At 40.4% G+C, this 24,903-nt stretch overlaps 1 protein-coding gene across 2 annotated transcripts in view; it reads left to right on the top strand.

Moving 5' to 3' along the window:
* Positions 1-24,364, top strand: part of LOC122551779 (contactin-associated protein-like 5) — an 888,067-nt gene extending 863,703 nt beyond the window's left edge. For both annotated transcript variants that reach the window (XM_087989329.1, XM_043694242.2), the window contains 2 exons: positions 16,432-16,503; positions 22,535-24,364. In XM_087989329.1, the coding sequence (XP_087845455.1) occupies positions 16,432-16,503; positions 22,535-22,731 (269 nt within the window). In that variant the 3' untranslated portion in view covers positions 22,732-24,364. The remainder of the gene's footprint in view (positions 1-16,431; positions 16,504-22,534) is intronic.
* The last annotated feature ends 539 nt before the right edge of the window (positions 24,365-24,903 follow it).

A 24,903-nucleotide genomic window follows, 5' to 3' on the forward strand; every position in this document is an offset into this window, starting at 1 on the left:
AAGACTTGCTTGACCATGCGAGCAAAGGGGTGATTGGAGAATTGGACTTGCTCTTACTAATGACACATGGTAGCAGAGTGTTGGAGGGTTGAAGGTCATAGAAATCAGATGTCAAACCTCATGTGCGCAACATCTTAAAACAAACATTGATAGAGGAAAAAGCACACAAAACACTTAATTATCTGAACACAAAATGAAAGGTGTGCATTCTCCCCATAGATGCTGCCAGAGCTGATGACTTTCTCCAGCAATTTCTGTTTTTGCTTCAGATCTCAAATGTGATAGGAAGGACAGAAAGGGAGGCAAGAGAGGGGGAGATTGGCATTTTGATAAGAGATAGCATTACAGCTATACTGATGGAGGATATTATCAGAAATACATCCAGGGAAGTTATAGAGTCAAAGAGATATACAGCATGGAAACAGTCCCTTCGGTCCAACCCGTCCATGCCAACCAGATATCCCAACCCAATCTAGTGCCACCTGTCAGCACCTGGCTCATATCCCTCCAAACCCTTCCTATTCATATACCCATCCAAATACCTTTTAAATGTTGCAATTGTACCTGCCTCCACCACTTCCTCTGGCAGCTCATTCCATACACGTACCACCCTCTGCGTGAAAAAGTTGCCCCTTAGGTCTCTTTTATATCTCTCCCCTCTCATCCTAAACCTATGCCCTCTAGTTCTGGACTCCCCGACGCCAGGGAAAAGACTTTGTCTATTTATCCTATCCATGCCCCTCATAATTTTGTAAACCTCTATAAGGTCACCCCTCAGTCTCTGACACTCCAGGGAAAACAGCCCTAGCCTGTTCAGCCTCTCCTTGTAGCTCAAATTCTCCAACCCTGTCAACATCCTCGTAAATCTTTTCTGAACCGTTTCAAGTTTCACAACATCTTTCCGATAGGAAGGAGACCAGAATTGCACGCAATATTCCAACAGTTGCCTAACCAATGTTCTGTACATCTGCAACATGACCTCCCAACTCCTGTACTCAATACTCTGACCAATAAAGGAAAGCATACCAAATGCCTTCTTCACTATCCTCTCCACCTGCGACTCCACTTTCAAGGAGCTATGAACCTGCACTCCAAGGTCTCTTTGTTCAGCAACACTCCCTAGGACTTACCATTAAGTGTATAAGTCCTGCTAAGATTTGCTTTCCCAAAATGCAGCACCTCGCATTTATCGGAATTAAACTCCATCTGTCACTTCTCAGCCCATTGGCCCATCTTGGTCCAGATCCTGTTGTAATCTGAGGTAACCCTCTTCGTTGTCCACTTTTGGTGTCATCTGCTAACTTACTAACTGTACCGCTTATGCTCACATCCAAATCATTTATGTAAATGACAAAAAGTAGAGGGACCAGCACTGATCCTTGTGGCACTCCACTGGTCACAGGCCTCCAGTCTGAAAAACAATCCTCCACCACCATCCTCTGTCTTCTACCTTTGTGCCAGTTCTGTATCCAAATGGCTAGTTCTCCCTGTATTCCATGAAATCTAACCTTGCTAATCAGCCTCCCATGGGGAACCTTGTCGAACGCCTTACTGAAGTCCATATAGATCACATCTACTGCTCTGCCCTCATCGATCTTCTTTGTTACTGCTTCAAAAACTCAATCAAGTTTGTGAGATATGATTTCCCACAGACAAAGCCATGTTGACTATCCCAAATTAGTCCTTGCCATTCCAAATACATGTACATCCTGTCCCTCAGGATTCCCTCCAACAACTTGCCCACCACCGAGGTCAGGCCTATCAGTCTATAGTTCCTGGCTTGTCTTTACCGCCCTTCTTAAACAGTGGCACCATGTCTGCCAACCTCCAATCTTCTGGCACCTCACCTGTGACTATCGATGATACAAATATCTCAGCAAGTTATTTGGGTGGAACTGAGAACTGAGAAATAAGAAAGGGATGATCACCTTATTGAGATTTTACTAAATATCCCCTAATACAGATGAACCCCGATTATCCGAACAAGATGGGCAGGCACTATTTTGTTCAGATAATTGATTATTCGGTTAATCAATTCAATGCCTTTCCTCTGGGGCTCAGAGTTGTCAGTTAAGTGTGCTCCCCATTCAGGAGACGAGGCAGCAGCATAACACACCTGTGTGTCTGCTCGCTCCCAACCCCAACTCAGCCCCCTGCTCCCCCCAAACCCATCCAACCCTGCCCCCGCCCACCCCAACCACATCCAACGCCGTCCACCAACCCCATACTACTCTGCCCCCAACCCTGTCCAAACCCACCCCCCGCCCGCCCCCAACCCTGTCCAATCCTACCCCCCCGCGTGCCCCCTCAACTCCATCCAACAACTCCCCCCTGCCCGGTCCCAACCCCACCCAACCCTGCCCCCTCACCCGCTCCCAACCCCATCCAACCCTGCTCGTAGGAATAGGGAATGCTGGATGACTAAAGAAATTAAGGGTTTGGTTAAGAAAAAGAAGGAAGCACATGTCAGGTATAGACAGGATAGATCGAGTGAATCCTCAGAAAAGTATAAAGATAGTAGGAGTATACCTAAGAGGTAAATCAGGAGGGCAAAACGGGGCATGAGATAGCTTTGTCGAATAGAGTTATGGAGAATTCAAAGGGTTTTTACAAATACATCAAGGACAAAATGGTAATTAGGGAGAGAATAGGGCCCCTCAAAGATCAGCAAGGCAGCCTTTGTGTGGAGCAACAGAAAGTGGGGGAGATACTAAATGAATATTTTGCATTTGTGTTTACTGTGGAAAAGGACATGGAAAATATAGAATGTAGGGAAATAGATGATGACATCTTGAAAAATGTCCATATTACAGGGGAGGAAGTGCTGGATGTCTTGAAACACATAAAAGTGGATAATTCACCAGGACCTGATCAGGTGTACCCTAGAATTCTGTGGGAAGCTAGGGAAGTGATTGCTGAGCCTCTTGCTGAGATATTTGTATCATCAATAGTCACAGGTGAGGTGCTGGAAGACTGGAGGTTGGCTAACGTGATGCCACTGTTTAAGAAAGATTGTAAGGACAAGCCAGGGAACTATAGACCAGTGAGCCTGGCATCAATGGGCAAGGTGTTGGAGGGAATCCTGAGGGACAGGATGTACATGTATTTGGAAAGGAGAAAGTGAGGACTGGAGATGCTGGAGATCAGAGCTGAAAATGTGTTGCTGGAAAAGCGCAGCAGGTCAGGCAGCATCCAAGGAACAGGAGAATCGACGTTTCGGGCATAAGCCCTTCTTCAGGAATGAGGAAAGTATTCCTCATTCCTCATTCAAGTGTGAAAATATTCACACTTTCCTCATTCCTGAGGAAGGGCTTATGCCCGAAACGTCGATTCTCCTGTTCCTTGGATGCTGCCTGACCTGCTGCGCTTTTCCAGCAACACATTTTCAGCATGTATTTGGAAAGGCAAGGACTGATTAGGGATAGTCAACATGGCTTTGTGCGTGGGAAATCATGTCTCATGAACTTGATCAAATTTTTTGAAGAAATAACAAAGATAATTGATGAGGGCAGACCAGTAAACATGATCTATATAGACTTCAATAAGGCTTTTGACAAGGTTCCCCATGGGAGACTGGTTAGCAAGGTTAGGTCTCATGGAATACAGGGAGAACTAGCCATTTGGATACAGAACTGGCTAAAAGGTAGAAGACAGAGGGTGGTGGTGGAGGGTTGTTTTTCAAACTGGAGGTCTGTAACTAGTGGAGTACTTAAAGGATCGGTGCTGGGTCCACTACTTTTCATCATTTATATGAATGATTTGGATGTGAGCATAAGAGATAGAGTTAGTAAGTTTGCAGATGACAACAAAATTGGAGGTGTAGTGGACAGTAAAGGTTACCTCGGATTACAACAGGATCTTGATCAGATGGGCCAATGGGTCGAGGAGTGGCAGATGGAGATTAATTTAGATAACTGCGAGGTGCTGCATTTTGGGAAAGCAAATTTTAGTAGGGCTTATACACCTAATGGTAAGGTCCTGGGAGTGTTGCTGAACAAAGAGACCTTGGAGTGCAGGTTCATAGCTCCTTGAAAATATAGTCACAGGTCGATAGGATAGTAATGAAGGCTTTTGGTATGCTTTCCTTTATTGGTCAGAGTATTGAGTACAGGAGTTGGGAGGTCATGTTCCCCTGGGATGGGCAAGTCCAGAACTAGAGGGCATAGGTTTCGGTTGAGACAGGAAAGATATAAAAGAGACCTAAGGGACAGCTTTTTCACACAGAGGGTGGTATGTGTGTGGAATGAGCTGCCAGAGGAAGTGGTGGAGTTTAGTACAATTGCAACATTTAAAAGGCATCTGGGTGGGTATATGAATAGGAAGGGTTTGGAGGGATATGGGCTAGGTGCAGCCAGGTGGGATTAGAATGGTTTGGGATATCTGGTCGGCATGGATGAGTTGGGACGAAGGCTCTGTGTCTGTGCTGTACATCTCTGTGACTCTAGCATCTGCAGTTCTTTGTTTTATTCAATTATCTGGAGTTGGTTTCTAAACCATGTAATTCTTGTATAGGCATCTTAAAGGCTCCATTCGTAATTTGGAGACTTTCTGCATTTGTATCTGTCGAGCTGAAATCTCACAGATTTACTGCAGTAACTTGTTTTAACAAGAAAAAGTAGGGTTCATTCAACATATTAAGAAAAGGAAAAGTGCCTCCAATTGCTCGTTCTAAATAACTTGCAGTTATCCTTCCTGGAAAATGTGCATTTGCAAGCATTCAGTGAAGCTAAAATTCTGCAGATAGCAACATACCCTAACCAACACTATAAAACCATTTTTCAAATAATTAAATCACAGCAGATCTATTCCTCAACCCCACTTTTCCGCCTTGTTCCATGATCATTACTGAACAAAAGATCAAAAAAGCCTTCATTTTGAAGATTTCAGTTCACCAGCATGCGCAACCATTTGGAGGTGAGAGTCCTGCATTTTCATTGTATTTTTTGTGGATAATGTGTTTCCTCATTTCAATCCTAAATCACCCAGCTTTAATTTTAAGATTCTGTTCTAACTTCCCCAACTGATTGCTTTTTGGTAACTCTAAGTCCTTTCATTGTTGTAAACTCCTGAATTAGTCAAGCTAATTTGTAAACTCTGCAAAGCTCACTGATCATAGAATTGTGATTAGATTTACCTCTATCTGATGTTTTGATGTCAAATCAAAGTCTCCTGCCCAATGCTGCTGTCACAGCAGAACAGTGCCCGAAGACAGTGCCAGCAAAAGAGCATCAAGGGTTAGCAACTAAAGTTTCTTAATTGTTTTGTTCTCCAGAATCCATTGGGAACTGATTGAACTCTTTTGATTTATTTTTGTGTGAACATGAATGCGAGGTAACTTAAAGGGGATGACTCATGTAAGATCTGTACAGGGATCTTTGGGAATGCTCCCCAGCTTAGTGGGAATAATATGAAGAACGTGTGCATTTTACTATTAGAGAAAAATTAAAAACTGTGATTACTGCAAGTTATTTGTCATACCAAATGACATGGGAACTCTCAAAATCACTTCAAAATTAACCATTTCATAGATCGTGGTTATGTTATGGAAAAAAATTGTTTGATTTGCAAATTGTCCTGCATTAGAAAGAAACAAAGGGAAAATATTAAAACTTTTTTTTTGCAATTTATTGACGTCTGATATGTTTGGCCAGATTGTCGAATCTGGGTCAGAAAGGGCATGCCTCATGTTAACTGCCAGCTTCCTATTTTATGTGTTAGTTCCTTCCAGCCCTGTTGTGTGGATGAAGATAACTAGAAGAGTCATGCTGAGTAAGCAGTATGACGTTTATTGTATTAGTGCAACTATTTATAAAGCACATGACTATGACCCACAGTGATGCAAACTAGCCTGCGGTCTATCTCTGACCAGCTCCTGCTTTGCTCTGATGATGTTCAATTGTTGTCATCACAATGGATGGTGCTAGTGCACTCAATTGAGTATTAATCCTTTCGGGCCCTTTTCAATTCATACACAGCATATACCATTTTATATTGGAGATTTTGCATCTCCCGAAGCTGGCTCCAGCAGGGATGTAGGATTGAATTTTCTCAGCTTGAGATGCGGACTTGGCTGGTTCTATCACTTACCCCTACCTCTCAGTTGGCTACAACACCTCCAGAGACAAAATTGCAACTGCTGCCCATCTGTGATAACATTGGGGTTAAAGAAAAGGTTGTAATCTGATCTCAAAATAGTTTCCTTTACCTTCTTCCCTAAGCAACAGAGAACGCATTAATTAAAATTTCAACTTCGATTCAAAGCTAATTATCCTTGATCCTGACTGTTTTTCACTGGAGAAATAATGTGGTATTTTTCAACACAGTTGTTTTCATATTAATATGATAGCAACTTTCTAGGACTTCTACTAATCACTGACCTGGGTCCTGAGCATAAACATTGCATTTTCCTCTCAAATTTTCCTTAGATCCCTAAATATTCAACCACCCAACCAGGATGGTTGTGTACACGGAAGTTGGGCACAGCCAATCACAAAAGCCAACCTCCCATCCATGGACTCCATTTATTGCAGAAAGGCTGCCAAAATCATCAAAGACACTCTCACCCCAGTAATGCTCTCTTCCAACCTCTTCCATCAGGCAGAAGATACAGAAGGATAAAGTGAGGACTGCTGATGCTGGAGAATCAGATTCAAAAAGTGTGGCACTGGAAAAGCATAGCAGGTCAGGCAGAGTTCGAGGAGCAGGAGAGTCCACATTTCAGGAATGTCCTGATGAAGGGCTTATGCCCCCCCGAAACATCGACTCTGCTGGTCCTCAGATGCTACCTGATCTGCTGTGCTTTTCTAATGCAACTCTTTTCCACACAGAAGATACAGAAGCTTGAACACTTGTAGCAACATGTTCAAGAATAGTGTCTTCCCGTTGTTGTTAGACTGCTGATCTAACTTCAAATCTAAAGTTGATCTTGCTTTTATGCACTTCTTGTGCAGCCACCACCTTTTATGTCTTGCTCTGTCTAAATGCTCTAACATCTATCTGTTCTTGTTTGTTATGATCTGCCTGTCCTGCTTGCAAAATAAAAATTTTCACTGTACTCAGGTACATATGACAACAATAAATCAAATCAAATCAAATTGAGTATACTCATTATTACAGTCATGGACTACATGACTTTCATCCTACGTTTATAGCTTCATTTTCAAAATCTAGCGATCTTATAAATGAAAACATATAGATCAAAAAGATCTTATAAATTGCATAATTCTAGCTACCACTAACTGAGGGCAAACTCTTACTTTCATGGATACTCTGAAGACATGATTATCTAACAGTTTAGTAGGGCAAATATGGAGCTGTTTTCACATGCAAGAAAAGTTATAAATGTAAAACAGCAAAAGTGAAACAATAATAGTAAATAAAATCTGAAAGGGAATCAAAGAGACACGTTTGCACCCAGTGAGTGATAAAATTGTTGAACCTGCTGCCACAGAAGTTGTTGAAAGAAATAGCATAGATGCACTTTTTTTTTCACTCTGCATGAACATCATTGGCAAGGTCATCTGTTCTTTCCTCTTTCTGAAATCCCTTGAGATGGTAGTGATAAACGTGATGTGCCGTGGCCCATCCAGTGTTAGAAGATAAATAATGATGTTGGAGAGCGAGGTAAAAGTTTTTGATCCACTGAGAGCAAAAGAATAATATTATATTGCCAAGATAAGATGGAATATGGCTTGAAGAGAAATCTGCAGGTAGTGGTGTTTCCAGATCTCTATTGCCTTTGACCTTTTAGATTGTGAGGTGTACAGGTTTGCTGTAAACCGAAGATTGCTGAGTTGCAACATTGAGTCTTGCCTACAGCACATACAACTGTCACCATGTACCGATGATCAAGAGAATAAATATTTAAGGTGGTGCTCTTGAAGTGGACTGGTTTGTTCCAAATTATGTCCAAAATACTTGAATCTTCTCTGAGCTGCACCCATCCAGACAACCTCTCACTTATGCCTTGTAGATGATGAACTGATTTTGGAAAGTTAGGAGATGAGTTACGCCCAGCGTCTGACCATGTCTTGTAATGACAATAATTATAAGGCTGGCCAGTTAACAATCAGGGAATTGAGAGTGTGAGATTCAGTGATGGTACTGTTGTTAAAAGTCAGAAGGTTTAGATTCTTTCATGTTGGAGGTGGACAATGCCTAGCACTTCTATGGAAGTGGTTATGGGTTTGGAAGGTGCTTCCAAGGATCTTTGGTGAGTTTCTGCAGTGCATCTTGTAGACAGTACACACTGCTGCTACTAAGTTTGAGGGTGGAGGGACAAGATGCTTGTGGATGTAGTTTCAATCAGGTGGGCTGCTTAGTCTAGAATGTTGTCAAGCTTCTTGAATATTGTTGGAGCAACACCGATCCAGGCAATTGGGGAGTATTTCATCCCAGTCCTGACTTGAACCTTGTTGATGGTGGAAAAGCTTTGAGGAGTTAGAAGGTGAGTTACTCACCACAGTACTGCTAGCCTCTGACCTGCTAATGTGGCCACTGTATGTATGTGGTGACTCCAGTTGAGTTTCTGATCAATGATAACCCCAAGGATGTTGATAGTGGGGATTTATTGCTGGTAATACCATTGAATGTCAATAAGGTTGTCTTTTATTGGAGACGGTCATAGCCTGGTATTTGTGTGGCAGGAATGTTACTTGCCTCTTGTCAGCCCAAGCCTGGATATTGTCCAGGTCTTGTTGGACTGCTTTGGAATTGGATGCTTCATGAATGGTGCTAAAGATTGTAAAATTGTTGGTGAACGTTTCCACTTCTGACCTTAAGATGGATCGAAGGTCATTGAGGAAGCAACTGGGCCTAGGACCCTACCCTGAGGAACTCCTGAGGAGCTAGCTTGGAGCTGAGATGGAGACAATGAGGACTACAGATGCTGCAGAGTTAGAGTTGATAAAGCAGGCATTGGAAAAAGCACAGCAGGTCAGGAAGCAGCTGAGGAGCAAGAGAGTCGACATTAAGGGCATAACCCTTCTGTGCCTTACCAATTCTGGAGCTGAAATGACTGACCTCCAACAACTGCAACCGCCTTTCTATGTGCCACATATGACTCCGACCAGCAAAGACTCACTCCTGCGGCTATGCCATTTAGGACTTGATTAGTGATGGTGCTGTCAAACCACTCTTGGTGATGGAATCCTAAACCTGAAAATACACTGCACCCTTCCTGTCCTCAGTGTTCCTTCCAAGTGCTGTCCATCACAGAGGAGAACTGGCTCATCAACTGTGTGAAGGTGATACATGCTAGGCAGCAGAGGGTTTCCTCAACCATGTTTGCCCTAATGCCCTAATACCTCATGTAGCCTAAAGTCAATGTTAAGGATTCCCAGGCAATTCCCTTTTCAACTGGATACCATTGTTCCACCACGTCTATTGGCTGTGTCTTCAGTGGGATAGAATATATCCAGGAATGTTAAGGGTATTGTCTGGGGACATCCTAAACCTAACCCCGTATAATTCTTGAAATATGACTATTTCAGGCTGTTGCTTGACTAGTCTATGAGGCACCTCTCCCAATTTTGATAACAGTCACACTATTTTGATAAGGAGGACTTTGGAGGGTTGACAGGGCTGAGTTTTTTAAAAAATACATTCATGGGTTGAGGGCATTGCTGTTCAAGCCAGAATTTGTTGCCTATCTCTAATTGCCCAGAGGGCAGTTAAGAGTCAACCACAATTGCTATGGGTGTGGAGTCACATGTAGGCCAGACTGGGTATGGATGGCAAATTCCTTCCCTAAAGGGCCTTAGTGAACAAGATGGGATTTTCCAACAGTCGACGCTGGATTCATGGTCATCATTAGACTCTTACTTCCAAATTTTACTGAATTCAAATTCCACCATCTGCCATGGTGAGATTTAAACCTGGGTCCCCAAAATATTACCTGTGTCTCTGGACTAACAGTCCAGTGATAATACCATAAGTAATTACCTCCCCCCTGTTGTCAATACCGATGTCTCGGATGATGTCAGCTGGTTCTGTTGATTCTGTTCCTTTTCTGAGACATTTTAGTAGATTGATACAACTGAGTGGCTTTCTAGACCATTTCAGTGGTCAGTTAGAACTTAACCACATTGTTGTGGGTCTTGATCACATGTAGACCAGGTATGGATAGCAGTTTTCTTCCTTAAAGGACATCAGTGAACCAGATGGATTTTTACAACAAATGACAATGACATGGTTCGACTAGAATTTTAATTCCAAACTTTATTTGAATTCAAGTTTTTCTGTTGGCCATGATATTGGTTTTGCTGGACATTTTCTGAGTTTCTGAATTACTAGTTCAATGACAATACCATTAAACACTCACCTCCACATAATGTCCAAATCTTTCTTTTGTTCTCTATGAAAGAAATTGCAAAGTGAAGGATAATCAAGACTTTCAACTTACACACTTGCTGTCTGTGAAAATTGTTGAATGCAATTCACTGCTCCCCTACTTCATAAACACATAGAGTGTTGGAAATTCCTTTGACTTAGCACTAGATTCACATTAACAATATGAAAGGGGAAAATTGCCAGCTGTTGATGATTAGATTTTTGTATGTACCTTTCGCTGTGATGCATGATGTATGTCATTGCCTTGCAAACCAAGGTTAAAAGTGATGAGATCGATTGAATACGACATGCCATAGAACATTGAGTCTCCATTACTTGCACTCCTTAGTATCTTCTAGAATGCTTGCATGTTTCAGGGCTATCTGATATTTAATTTCAGTCAAGACAAAATGATCTTTCAGAATTTATGAAAAAAAGGGATATAATGATCAAGTCAAATGAAACAAAGGAGTCTATAGATTTTGTTCAAAGCATCTATTGCCAGGAATGTAGAAACTCTCAATTGTCTGCATTCTCTATTAGCATTCAAAAGCAGACACATTCACTTTTGGTTGATGAGAGGCTCTCATCCATTGTTGCTCGCCACTTGATTTTGAAGTTAACTATGCACAGGCCTGGTTTTGACATCTCTACAGATTCTAAATGCATGAAATTGATTGGTATATTGACTACATCATTTGTGAGATTTCTGTTCATTCACAAATGTATCAAGCTCTGAAGTGAATTCTTATTTTCATTTGTAATGTTTGAAAGGTCACCTACCTATTAGGAACAGAGACATTACACCCAGAATATGCAAAACTGGTACCTGATTGGAATCAATAAAGATCTTGAAATTACGATTACTCAGACTACCCTCGCTCATTATGCAATTTGTTAATTTCTTCTCTTTAAATGTGTGATGAACTACTTCAAACGCTACAGATGGTTAAGTGTTCACAGTTATAAAATGGTCTTTAAGAATCATCAGCCAACGTCCCTGTGTCAAGATCCACCTGAGTGGAACATCTAGTGTTGATCCAAATGGAATTCATAGATTTATGAAAATTTCCCAAAAAAGAAAGCTACTTTGGGTGAAGAATTATCCTATCTGAGATGTAAACTAGTGGCGACAAAACCTGATGATGCATGTGAGGAGACTGCTTTTCGAAAAGATATGGATTGTGCCCCCTCTGCCAGGTGTGGCAGCGACCCAAAACATAATGCACAATCTTCGCTGTTCCTGTACTCACCCCAAGTTATTTTTTATTTCCACTAATAGAGCTATTTCCTTTGACTGGGTGGGTCAGTCTGCAGACGCATTCTCAATTTTGGAACATAGATTTCATCCTGATACCTGCAGAAACTGACAGTGAAGGAAAGGTCAAGAACTAATTTATATCTCTTCCATTGTGTATTCCTTTTAGATAAATAGTCATAACTATAAATAATCATTGCTAATCCCACAGGGAATTAAGGAGTATGCTCTTTATCCAGCCAATGGTTTGACTGTGGAATTTGGTACCATAAGCAATAATTAAGAGATACAACATCTATGCAACTTTTCACTTACTTAAATCAATGTGGCCATTATTGGTGGGGACAGAATTTGATATCCATCCCTAACTGCTCTGAAGAAGGTGGTAGTGGACCTACTTTTTAAACTATTGCAGTCCATCTCATGTAGGTAGTCCCACTGTGAATTAAGAAGGAACTACGGGACTTTGACGCAGTGACGCTGAATGAATGTGAATGTATTTCCAATTCATGATGGGATATAACTTGAAGAACAACCTGTAGTTGAGGTTTTCCCAAATGTATGTTCCCTTATACTTCTTGCTGATGGAGGACAGTGTGGTGACTCACTGGTTTCTATTACCTCCCAGTGCCAGGATCTGGGCTTGATTCCAGCCTCGGGAGCTGTCTGTTTGGAGTTTGTTCGTTCTTCCCATGTCTGTGTGGATTTTCCCCAGGTGTTCCAAATCCCTCCCACAATCCAGAGGTGTGCAGGTTAGGTGGATTGGCTATGCTAAATTGTTCATAGTTTCCAGCGTGGTGTAGGTTAGGTGGATTAGCCACAGTAAATGTAGGGTAATGGGGATCGGGTAGAGGTCTGGGTGGTATGCTGTCTGGAGGGTCAGTGCAGACTTGATGGATCAAAAGGCCTTTCTGTGCACTCTGAGGATTCCATGATTCTATGAGCATAGGTTTAGAAGATTCTGTCAAAAGAGATTCAGTGAGTTTTCAAGGTGCATCTTATATACTATTGCGCCACCGTGCATCAGTGGTGGATGTAATGTATGTTTAAGGTAGTGGATGGCACACCAATTAAATAGACTGATTTGTCCTGTATGATATCAAGTATGTTGAGCATTGTTGAAGCTGTATTCATTCAGGCAAATGGAGAGTGGTCCTGACTAGTGCCTTGTACATTGCAGTCAGACGTTTAGAGTTGTCTACGAGGTCTTGTAGCCCCAATATTTATCAGGTTGTCCAGTTAAGGTTGTCATTAATAATAGCTCCCAGGTATCAATGGTGGGCCTCTAGCAAAAATTATAGTGTTCAACATTCAAGAGAGATAGATTAGACTCACTGAAGTTAGAGCTGGTCGCTATCTAGCACCTACATGGTGCAAATGTATTGAGATGTTTATAAACCCAAGACTGAATGTTGTCCAGATCTTACTATGTGCCGCATAAACTTCACTATCTGAGGTGATGTGAATGGTAACTGCGTAATCATCGGACATCCCCACTTCTGACATTATGATAGTGAGGGGTTCTCCAATCATCCAGTTGTAGACTCAGGCTAGTTTCAACCTTGATTACCCAATGTAGCAGTTGTCTTCTGGAAGATGCAGTACCATGAGCATTGTCTTTCAATTCTCTATAGTGTCTGGAATTCAAGGGTCAAATCACAAAGAAAGATTAACAAACAACAGTAGTGCTTCATGGAATTTAGGATACGATGGTTGATTTGATTGAATTTGGATATATTAATGAGAACACAAGGAGTAGAGGGTGAAACTGTCAGCATTGACTGTCATAGCTTGTCTGGAGTCCACACGTGGAAGTGAATGCAGAAGTATAGGAATTGTTTGGAGTGAATTTGTGCTTCTCTAAGGGATGTAGTGTTGGTGTTATTCACTTTGTAAGCAAATCAAAATCATTGAACATGAGAACTTCTGCTTTTTCATAATTTCTCTGGTTGTAAAACCACTTGGAAAACTACATCCTGTTGCTGGAGATATCACTGGGTTTAAACAACATACTAAAATCACAATTATTGCAAGAAAATCTCTTTGGCCCTGAAAATCAGTTTTATATTTAGGATTATCAGATCGGCTATGATCACATTGCATGATGGAGGAGACTCAATGGGCCGAATGGCTTACTTGTGCCGCTTTGACACATGTTCTTTATGGAATATGAAATTTCTCCATGATGGTAAAGAAATGCACACTTAAAGCAAAATGACAATCTTACATTTCTTTATGATATTTTGTCTTCTCTCTTCATTCCATATGTGTGTCTCAATCTTGATTTTCTTTCTGCAATGTTCTGTTAGAAGCTGAAAGATAATCAATGCTTTCAACATATTGGTCTGTGAAAATCCTTCAGTGCAATTGGCTATTCACTCTGCTTTGTGACCTCACTATCATTAAAGGCTGGAAGATCTATTTCACTTGGTGCCAGACTCAAATTAACATTAAAATCCCCATCCTGTCATGAGTTTTGACTTTGATTGTGCCTTTCCTTGAAGCCAGTGATGAACACCTCCATAGCTTTGTTGCAAACTGCTTTATTTGGATGAATGCTTTTCAACATTTCATATCCTGGTGTGGACTGAAACATATATAGTGTAGAATGTTGATTATCTGAATTTCAATTGTTTGCACTCCTGAGTACCTTTCGAATGCTTGCAGCTTTTCAGGACATTGGATCTTTTATCTATTTATTTATCTTTTATTTTAATCTAAAATTTTTATGTTCAGCAACTGGGCTGCTTGAATGTATTGAAAAAGAGAAAAACAAGCAATTCCAGAAAACAAAGGAGTTTATGCATATTGTTCAAAACATCTTTTGCAGGGAGTTTAGAAAGTCTGGATTGAGTGATACATTTACTACATCATTTGCTAGATTTTTGTATATGCACAAGTGTACTAAGCTTTGAAATAGATTCTTGTTTTCACTTAAAATGCATGGAAGATCACCTGTCGACAGTAATATTTCATCAGTATTTTGTTCTAACAAAGTAAACTGTTATGGAAACCTGAGAGCTTATGTTAATGGATAAAGTCCTTGATATTGCAATTACTCAGAACACTTTATGCTATTATACAATATGTTAATCTCCTCTCTTAAATGTTTAGTGAACTACTTCAAGTGTTACAAATGATTAGCAGTGTTCACAACTTCTAAAAATGGTATTTGGGAATCACAGGTCTATAATCCTTGTATAAATGCCAAGATCCACCTGATGGGAACATTTAGCATTGATCAAGCAGGAGTTTGGAGATTTACAAGCATTTTTCTAATTATAATAGTCTGGGTGAAGAACGATGCTAACAGCTGGCATAGTTAAGGTGTCAATTTGTGAGGTAAGGTTGCAAAATATGGCAGAGATTTCCTCTTCTGAGGGTGTTCATGAGAGTGGATTATTGCCAAAAAAGATATGGGTTGAGACTCAGCTGCCAGATTTGGAAAGGATCAATGAAAAGCACAATTCTTAATTCCACTTCCCCATCCCACATCCACCCACCTCCAAAGAAAAAATCCAATTTAAATTTTACTTCCATTGATTGGCATCTTTCCTTCAACTAATCAATGAATTCTAAATTTTGGAACAAATAGACATTTCACCCTGTAACATTGCAAAAATTTCCAAGGATCTACATATCTTTGTCCAGAACAACTTCTGTCTCTTTCATTATTTTCCTTTATTGGACAAATGCTCACAGATTGTTGCGTAAATGCCATGAGCTTTCAGAGTATAGGTTGCTCAGTTCCTTTTTAAAGGTTCAGGATTTTAATGGAATTTAAGATCAGGCTTGTACCTTCCAGGATGTGCCTGATGAAACAAACTACTGGGAAATAATGTGAGGGACAGGCAGTTGATTTGATCATATTTAGTGGTCAGTTTCCTCTTCTGGATCCATGTGTAGGTAAGCTGCATTTCAAATGCAAGTGAAAAATGAACAGATGAGGACTGCATCAATAAAGCTATTAGCATTTAACTGAATCAATCCACATCCATGTGCAGTAAGACCTAAGCAATATTCATGCTTGCGCTGCTAGGTAGCAAGTAACAATTACATCAGGCAACAACATCTCCAACAAAGTAGACCCTGATCATTGATATTCAATGGCATATTCATGACTGAAGGCCCTAATGATCAACATTTGGTTACAATTGACTAGAGACTGAACTGGATCATCCATACAAATACTGTGTTATGAAAATGGATTAGAATTTTTGAACTGTCCACAATTTATAAGGCACAAGTCGGAAGTCTGATGGAATATTATCCATTTTCTTGGATTAGTGCAGATCTAACAACACTCAAAGAGCTCAACACCATTCAAAAGAAAGTTATCCTGCTTGGTTCGCACCTAACACCTAACACTTTCAACATTTAAACCCTTCACCATCAACCACACACACTTGTATCATCTACAAAATATACTGAGATAACTTAGCAAGTTTCCTCCAAAAGCATCTTCCAAAGCCATGAACTCTACCACCTCAAGAATAAGGGCCGCAGATACTTACCAATCACACCTGCAGCAACATCTGCTTTGAAACACATACCATCCTGACTTGGAACTATATCCTTCATTTCCTTCATTGTCACTGGGTCAAGATCCTGGCACTCCCTAGTAGCACTGTGGGTATCCTTACACACCAAGCACTTCAGTGGCTCAAGAAAGCAGTTCATCACCATATGATGGGCAATAATTGCTGGCACTGGATGCCCATATCCCACGAATGAATAGAAAAAGTTATACCACACAGATGCAGAACATACAAAAATTATCAATAAATTATAATGCATTATCAGCTGATAATTCTGATTTTGATTCTTTTTAAATTTAATTGCAGATCATTCTGGGACGATAGACGTGGGTCAACCATTAAAAAATTCAGTCAGAGGTGACTCAGCAGTCATTGGAGGTAAGTGTTTGAAATGGCTACTGGACTATAACATTCCCATTTTATAAATTTTAGATTGTTGTTGTAAAATCCCTCCATTATCTTGCCCTCTCTATCTCTGTAACCTCCATCAGTGCTTAAATCCTCTAAAATCTCGATTGCGAATTGCCTTATCATGTTTCACTGTATTAATGATGTTACACCTTTCCTTTCTGAAAATGTGCATGAGCCACATATTTTAAAATTAGGCATGCATTTGTACATCTCCATAAATGTTTAAGAATGACCAGAATATCTTAATCGGATTTTTTTTGTTTACTTTGAATTATGTGAAATATTGAAAAGGCTATTTTATGACAAACTATGTTGCCCTCTTCTTCGATCACTTAAACTGTTCTCAGAATGCTAATTCCACCTTAATTGCCAGTCAATATTTATGCTGCTTTGTCATTAAGAAGCATAGTTATTGCAAGGAATATGCCAAGTTAGTCTTGTGTAATGTTATGGACTAGGCCAAACCACTCAAAACATTCTTAAGCAGGAAACCCAGACCATAACTTTGCAATTTGTTTCGGTAAGTGTACAATGAAAATTACCTGGAGTAACTTAGCTAGGTTGACTACTAGATTTTAAAGCAGATGAAAATTTAATCACAAAATTACACCATGAAACCCAAAGAACAGAATACAGAAACCCTATAGAACTCAGTCTATCCAAACTAGACTTCATTATGCTGTTCTGAATATACACAACAGTCCCAAGAAGCAAACTCCCCCTTGAAATTGAAGGGCAGAAAGAGAGAGAGAGAGTTTCCACGCAAGCCCCTGTTGAACTCCTCACCATTCAGGTCTGAACTAAACTGCTCAGCTAGAGAGCTGACTACTGGCCTTCATTATACACATCACTTCTAAAACATGACCACTTTGGCCTGAAGTCTCATCTGTTTACCTATAAACCAAAGGATTCTCAAAATCCTTTCCATCTCTGCACCAAGCCAGACTGATCAGAGCCCGGCCAGGTTTATTGCCCCTCTGAAAAAAGTCAAGGACAGGGCTTCCTTGAGCCAAGGAACAGCTTTTAGAGTAAAAAAGGGACGAGCTTTATGACAATAATAAAAAGAAAAAGACAACTAAATTGAAATGAACTACTGTAAGATCTTAAGCTTCATAGCAAACCTACTGAATCCTAGTCAAAAATCACACAATACCAGATTATTGTCCAATGGGTTTATTTGGAAGCACTAGCTTTCAGAGCACTGCTCCTTCATCAGATGGTTGTAGAGAATAAAACTGTAAGACACAGAATTTATAGCAAAAGATTATAGTGTGATGTAATTGAAATTACATATTGGAAAAGACCTGGATTGTTTGTTAAGAATCTCATCTTTTAGAATGACCATGTTGGTTTCAGTTCTTTCATATGTAAATCGTAAAACTGTTTTTAAAAGATACATTTTCAAGTGAACTTTAACAATTGGTGTCATGTCAGCCCAGATAATGTATTGAAGGTGTAAGCTTGCCTGTCTGAGGCTGTCTGTGCCAAAATGTCAGACTGATTCTAATCTAAAAAATGGAATTGCCGAATCTTGCAAGAATTCATGCAGATTTTGAGCAAAGTAAAATGTAATTCTGCAAGTACAAATTGTTTACTGTGAGGAGGACAGTATAAACTTTGGAAGGATATTGACAAGTTGGTGGAGTGGGCAGATCGATGGCAGATGAGTTTTAATGCATAGAAATATGAAGTGGTGCCCTGTGGAGGAAGTATATATATTGAAAGACAAGATAAAATAACAGGTACAATTGTAAAATGGTGCAAGGGTGAAGGGACCAAGTGGTATACATGCAGAGATATTGATAACAGTAAAACACATAGAGCTGCAGTGAGTAAAGTTGACAGTCTCCTTGGCTTTATTAATTGGAGCATAGAGTGCAAGAGCAAAGAGATGATGTTGAACTTGTAAAAGGCAATTGCTAGACCTCAAGTGGAGTATTTTATACAGATCTGAGTGTTATGTTGTAGGAAAGATTGGAGAGAGTGCAGAAAAGGCTGACAAGAATGGTACCAGAAATGAGAAAGTTCAGTTATGAGGATAGATCTGAAGAAATTAGGACTATTCTCCTTGCTGAGAGGAAGGCTGAGAGGAGATCTAACAGACATTTTCAAAATCATAATTGGGCTTGACAGGGTAGATAAGGAGTGAATGTTCCTGCTTATGAAAGGAACAAGAACAAGAGATTGTTTATTTGAAATGACCTGCAAAGGAAGCAAGAATAAAGTGAGGAAATCTTTTTTTCACTCAGTGAGTGGTTAGGATGTGGATTGCATTGCCTGGAAATATGTTGGAGGCTGGCCCCACTGAAGCATTCAAGAGGGCACTAAATAATTATTATCACTTTCTCTCTTCAATTGATAATTTGCCTCTTGCTTCTGTTCTCTCTTCCATTTCTGACAATGCTTCAATTCGATTACTTGTCGCTAATCGCTATCCTTTGGGGCCTCTGAAGCTGAGAGAGCAGAACCACCTGCTGTTTGTGTCACGTGTATGTCATTATTTTATGGTGACTGCGTCCAGATGTGTGCGTCTGGATGGATTCTCCCTCTGGTCCCACAAGACGATTATGCACATAAGCAGCACCTCAGTTGGGGAATGGTGTTGCAACAAGCTTTTATGTGGTTGGGAGTTCAGAAGCGAAATAAACACATGATGAAGCAAAGTATTAAGGGGGTACAAGCTACGTGATTTACACAGCAACATCAGCACGATATAATGATTGAGGGTACGTTGAAGGCATGCAGTCTGTCCCTATTGGATTAGGAGCAACTACTTGTAGGTAAAATTGTCAGATCAGTGGGAGTCATTCAAAGAGGAAATAGTGAAAGAATGCAGCAATAAGACTGGACACCCCTGCTTGTTAAGGGGTATGAAGGTCAGGATTAAGACAATGAGAGAAGTTTATGGCAGATACAATGGGATTAGAGTTAGCTTTAGGGTTAACCCAATAGACCAGAGTCCCTAGAAAAGTATTAAAAGTGCAGGGGAAACCTAAAAACAGAATTAGGAAAGGAAAGGCAGTGTGTGAGAAAGCACTAAACCGAACTAAAGAAAAACCCAAATGGTTGTTATAAACATATAAAGAGTAGGAAAGTAATTAGGGTGAAAAGTAGGGCCCAGTAATACCATCGAGATCATTGTGCAAACTCAGAAAACATGGGCACTGACCTCAATGAACAATTTGCATCAGTCCTATATAGCAACATGGAAAATAGCCACAGAAGTAGGCCATTCAGCCCTTCAAGCCTCCTCAGCCTTTTAGTACATAAATGGCTGATCCTCCTACTTGGTGCCCTGTTCCTGCTTTCTTCCCATACCTGTTGGTCCCTTTAACCCTAGAATTATTTCTATCTCCTTCTTGAAATCATTCAATGTTTTGGCCTCAACCACTTTCTGTGGAAGCAATTTCAGAAGGCTCACTAGTCTCTGCTTGAAGAAATTTCTCCTCATGGCTTCACAACAAAAAGATTTATGAAAGAAATTCAGTCCTTAAGACCTTGGCTGCTGAAGGCTGAGTGCCAAAGATGGAGTGATAGAAATCACGTAGGCAGAGGAAGACAGAATTAGAGAAGCACAGATCTCCAGGATGGTCATTGTACTGAAGAAAGTTGTGGGAAGAGATGTGAAAAATTCAAAAGCAGGGATGAAGATTTAAAAACTGAGATTGGAACCCAGAAATGGTTATTGCATGGAAATTTGATAACTCTTAAGTATCGGATGGTGGCTCAGTGGCTGATTAAGTGGACCACAGGAGTAATTATACATTTTATCTTAGAAACATCACTGAGCATTTCTACAAGACATTATGTCATTGTTACATCAGATCAAGGGGGGCTGGAACTTGAGTAGAAAGGTTAAATAAGGTGTCCTCTCTTACCACCCCTTCTATACATTTCTCTTTAATAGACCTGCTACAGTTCAATCCCAAGAATGTAGACCTAACTTTACAATAGCTCATAGGTCAGTTGGTTCATGGTGCTGGGACTTAGCATCAATTGGCTTATTAAAGTCAAGCTACCGGTGATTGACTAATCATTTATTTCATCAGTCTGGCAAGTGGGGTGGCATGTTGGCTCAGTGGTTAGCATTGCTGCCTCACAGCCACAGGAACTTGGGTTCAATTTGAACCTTGTGTGACTGTCTGTGTGGAGTTTGAACGTTCTCCCCTTACTTGCATGGGTTTCTGCCAATGGTTCGGTTTTCTCTAACAGACCAAAAATGTGGAGGTTAGGTGGATTAGCCATGTTAAATTATCTATAGTGTCCAGGCTAGGCAGACTAGGTGGATTATCCTTGGTAAATGCAGGGTAACAGGGACTGAGTATGACTTGGATGCTCTTCAGAGGGTCAGTGTGGACTTGAATGGCTGAATGGCCTCTTTTTGCACTGTAGGGTTTCTGTGATTCCATGAATTGCCCAACTATCTGGCTGTAAATTGTAAAAATGGCCAATTTTTCTCACATAGTAAATGGATGAATGCACTGAGTTGTCAGAGGAGGGTTCAGTTCACCTGATGACCTTCACCCTGGAATGTTGAAAGTGATAGCTACAAGAATGCAGTGGTGATCACCTTTCAGAATTCTAGTAAATCTACAGCACAGATGAAGGTTGCAAATGCTTAAGAAAGGAAGGAGAAAGAACATGGGGAACGATAGACATGTTAGTCTGACATAAGTAGCTGGAAGCCCATATAAAGAATATGATTACTGGATCCTTAGGAACATGATTGTTTAATTGGACAGAGTCAACATGGATAAGTGCAGGGTCAAGAGTGTGGTGTGGAAAAGCCCAGCAGGTCAGGCAGCGTCCGAGGAGCAGGAGAATCAATGTTTCAGGCAAAAGCGCTTCATTAGGAATGAGGCTGGGAGCCAAAGGGGTAGTGAGATAAAGGGGAGGAGGGAGGGACTGGGGGGAAGGTAGCTGAAAGTGTGATAAGTAGATGGAGATGGGGGTAATCGGGATAGATTAGAGAGGAGGATGGAGTGGATAGGTGGGAAGGAAGATGGACAGGTAGGACAGTTCATGAGGGCGGTGCCAAGTTGGATGGTTGGAACTGGGATAAGGTGGGGTGGGGTGGTTGGAGAAATGAGGAAAGTGGTGAAATCCATATTGATGCCATAGGGTTGGAGGGTCACGAGGCAGAAGATGAGGCTTTCTTCCTGCAGGTGCCGGTAGTTAGGATGTGGCAATGGAGGAGGCCCAGGACCTGCATGTCCTTGATGGAGTGGGAGGGGGAGTTGAAATATTAATTTGAAAAACAAACTGAAATTTCTGGAGAAACTCAGGAGGATATATGAAAGGTTAATCATATTTGACTACCTTCATAGTGTTTTATGAGGATGTTACTAGCAGAGTTGATAGTGGGGACCTCAGAAATGTAGTATATTTAGGAAGAAAGCTTCTGATAAAATCCCAGACAAATTAGTAAACAGGTTAGTAAAGCACATAGAATTGGAGGCAATATTGATTGAGGATTAATTGACTGACAGAAAGGAGAGATTCAGAGTAAATGTGTCATTCTCAGGTTAGCAGTCTGTGCCCAATGGGATACCAAAGTAATTGGCGCTTGGGCCACAACTGTTCACAATGATTTGACTGTGGGCCCCATAATCACATTTGCAATAAAACAAAGAACTTCAGATGCTGAAAATCTGAAAATCTGAAAGACAAACATAAATTGCTGTAGAAACTCAGTAGGTCTGTCAGCATGTGACAGAAAGCAGAGTTAATGTTTCAAATTTGGTGACTTTTCATCAGAACTCGTATTTGTTATTTTTGCAGGTTTGCCGATGGTACAAACGTTGGTAGTAATGAAGAGGATGCAGAGAGATTTCAGGGGATTATTTATCCCATTGCCTGACTGATTGCTGGTTTTACTTTTCATTGTGGAGATAGTGAGGACCGCAAATGCTGGGAAGTCATTGTAACTTGATACTGCCACTGCAGGATCTACTCCTCACTCCCTTATTCAAACTCAGTTCTTTTTTCTCACCCACAGGTATTATAGCAATCGTGATCTTTGTCATCCTCTGCATCGTTGCTGTAACAGGACGCCTGTTGTACAGGCACAAAGGCACGTATCGCACCAACGAAACAAAGGGGGTGGAATATGCTGAAAATACTGACACCACACTGAAGAACAATGCCACTTATCAGGACTCCATTAGTGAAGGCAAGAAGGAATATTTCATCTGACAGTGATACAAGCCCTTCTCATTACCTCAGTTACAGCAGAAGATTAATAACACTAACAGCTGGGACTCACTGACTGTACAATGAGTTAACAATGGACTCTGCAGCCAAAATGGCCAAAAGTTAGCACAAAGTACTGTACATGGCATAGGACTGGTTTTCATGATCAGATGGGGCAGAATTTGTTGTTTTCTGTAAACTGTGGATGAGTTTAGCAGAATAGATATACAAATTCTATCGAATTTGAAAAATGTTTATAAACAGCTATTAAAAGGTGAAATCTTTTACTTTAAGTGGCCCAAAGCAGATATCCCATTTATTTCAATAGCATTATTTTAAAAGCTGGCTGGGGAAAGATGGTGCACACGTCCACCGAAGCAGTTAAGTGATATAGAAAAAAGTTCAAACTAAATCAGATTCACTAAAGATTCTGATCAGTGGAACTTCAATATTGACTTAATAAATGCAACTTTGATAGAAATCATCTTTTTTTATTCAGTGATCTGTTCCATTCATTCCATCCATGAGGAGTCAGTTGATTTCTTCCTCCTGTGCTTAAGTTGGTTTTGCAATATTTTTGCACACACTTGTAATTGTGCAGGGTTACACCAGGGACTGTGGTTAGCACAAGAGACATGAAGGGAGACAGATTCTAATTTCCTATAAATTGACTTTGGAACAGGCAAAACAAAAGAAGTTTAGATCACCAAGTTTATAAAGTGCATTGTGACCTAAATAGCCTCAGGCAAACATGGATCTGTTTGGCATGTATTTCATTCATAGCTCAACTTGCAGTCTGTAAGACCACAGCAAATGGACCACCATACAGTTTGAATTAAACAATACTGCTTTTTGTTTGTCTCAACACAGTTTGTGTAACACAAAGCTGCTCTGTTCCTGTTGGTAGTAGACTAGCAATCTTACCAGAGATGCTGCATTGTAGACAGTATAAGGATTTCTTCTTGAAAATCTCACCTTTGCAGGAACTGTCCACTTTACACAGTGCCAGAGCAAAAGCACCCTGATCCTAAACTGAATGATCTTATACTTGAACTGAGTCTGCTTGATGCTAGTACTGGGTTTCCAAAATGGGAAGTGTTCCTTTCCCCAAATACTAACATCCTACAAATAAATGTGACATTGTTATAAAAGATGTGTTTGTTCATAATATGGTCCAGAGATAGTGAGCACAGTAGTCCATTCTGAGTAGGTAGTTTTCTAATTAAACCCTTTCATTTGAACATATAATCTTCCCTTTTATTATTCAGTGTGTCTTTGGTACATACTATCAGCAACATTTAAACCAACAACAGACTAATTTATAAGAATCAAAACCTTCTTTTTGTTTCTATAATGTGACTGAAGTGCTATGATGCTGAATTTAAAATGACTGCTGCAGCCTTACATATATTTATAAAAGTGCTTTGTAAAAGTGTTCTGTGTTACAACTTCTTGAAGTACCTCCTTGTGTGAAAATTTTACAACTCTTTTGTAAAAAAAAGGAACATCCAATGTCATGTTAACACTCCTCCTGGATTCAAAGTGGTCAAGTGTAAATTTAAACAGTTGTCCTCCTCCTTGTATTTTACATCTACAAGTTATCTCTTACATTTACGATTAAACTAATAAGATGAAAACAAAAGAATATGACATCTATAACCTTTTCAGTAAAGCAATTTTGTTACGATCATTACTGGGCTTAACACATGGGTCCACGCATGCAATAAATCAACAGAACTCGTTCAACTGAGATAATCTATTTGAAATTAAACCAACCTTTGCAGAAAATCGTACCCTTGTGACAGTCTCAAGTGTCACACTGGCTCTCAAACTCCATGCCTGGTTGCTTGTTGCAAACTGTATTGTAATTCATGTAAGCAAATTCCAAAACGGTGAGGCTATTTTATTTGATCAAACATTCTGGCGTGGAATGGTAGCTCAGTGGTTAACACTGCTGCCTCACACCACCAGGGACCTGGATTTGATTCCAGCCTTGGGTGACTGTCTGCAATTTGCACATTCTCCCCGTGTCTGTATGGGTTTCTGCTCAATGCTCTGGTTTCCTCCCACAGACCAAAGAAGTGCAGGTTAGGTGGCTTAGCCATGCTAAATTGTCTGTAGTGCGCAGGCCAGGGGGATTAGCCATAGTAAATTCAGTATTACGGAGGTGGGCTG

The sequence above is a fragment of the Chiloscyllium plagiosum genome, unplaced genomic scaffold (assembly GCF_037043375.1).
Source record: "Chiloscyllium plagiosum isolate Xiang-an unplaced genomic scaffold, Cpla_swu_hap1 HiC_scaffold_7, whole genome shotgun sequence".
Lineage (NCBI taxonomy): Eukaryota > Metazoa > Chordata > Chondrichthyes > Orectolobiformes > Hemiscylliidae > Chiloscyllium > Chiloscyllium plagiosum.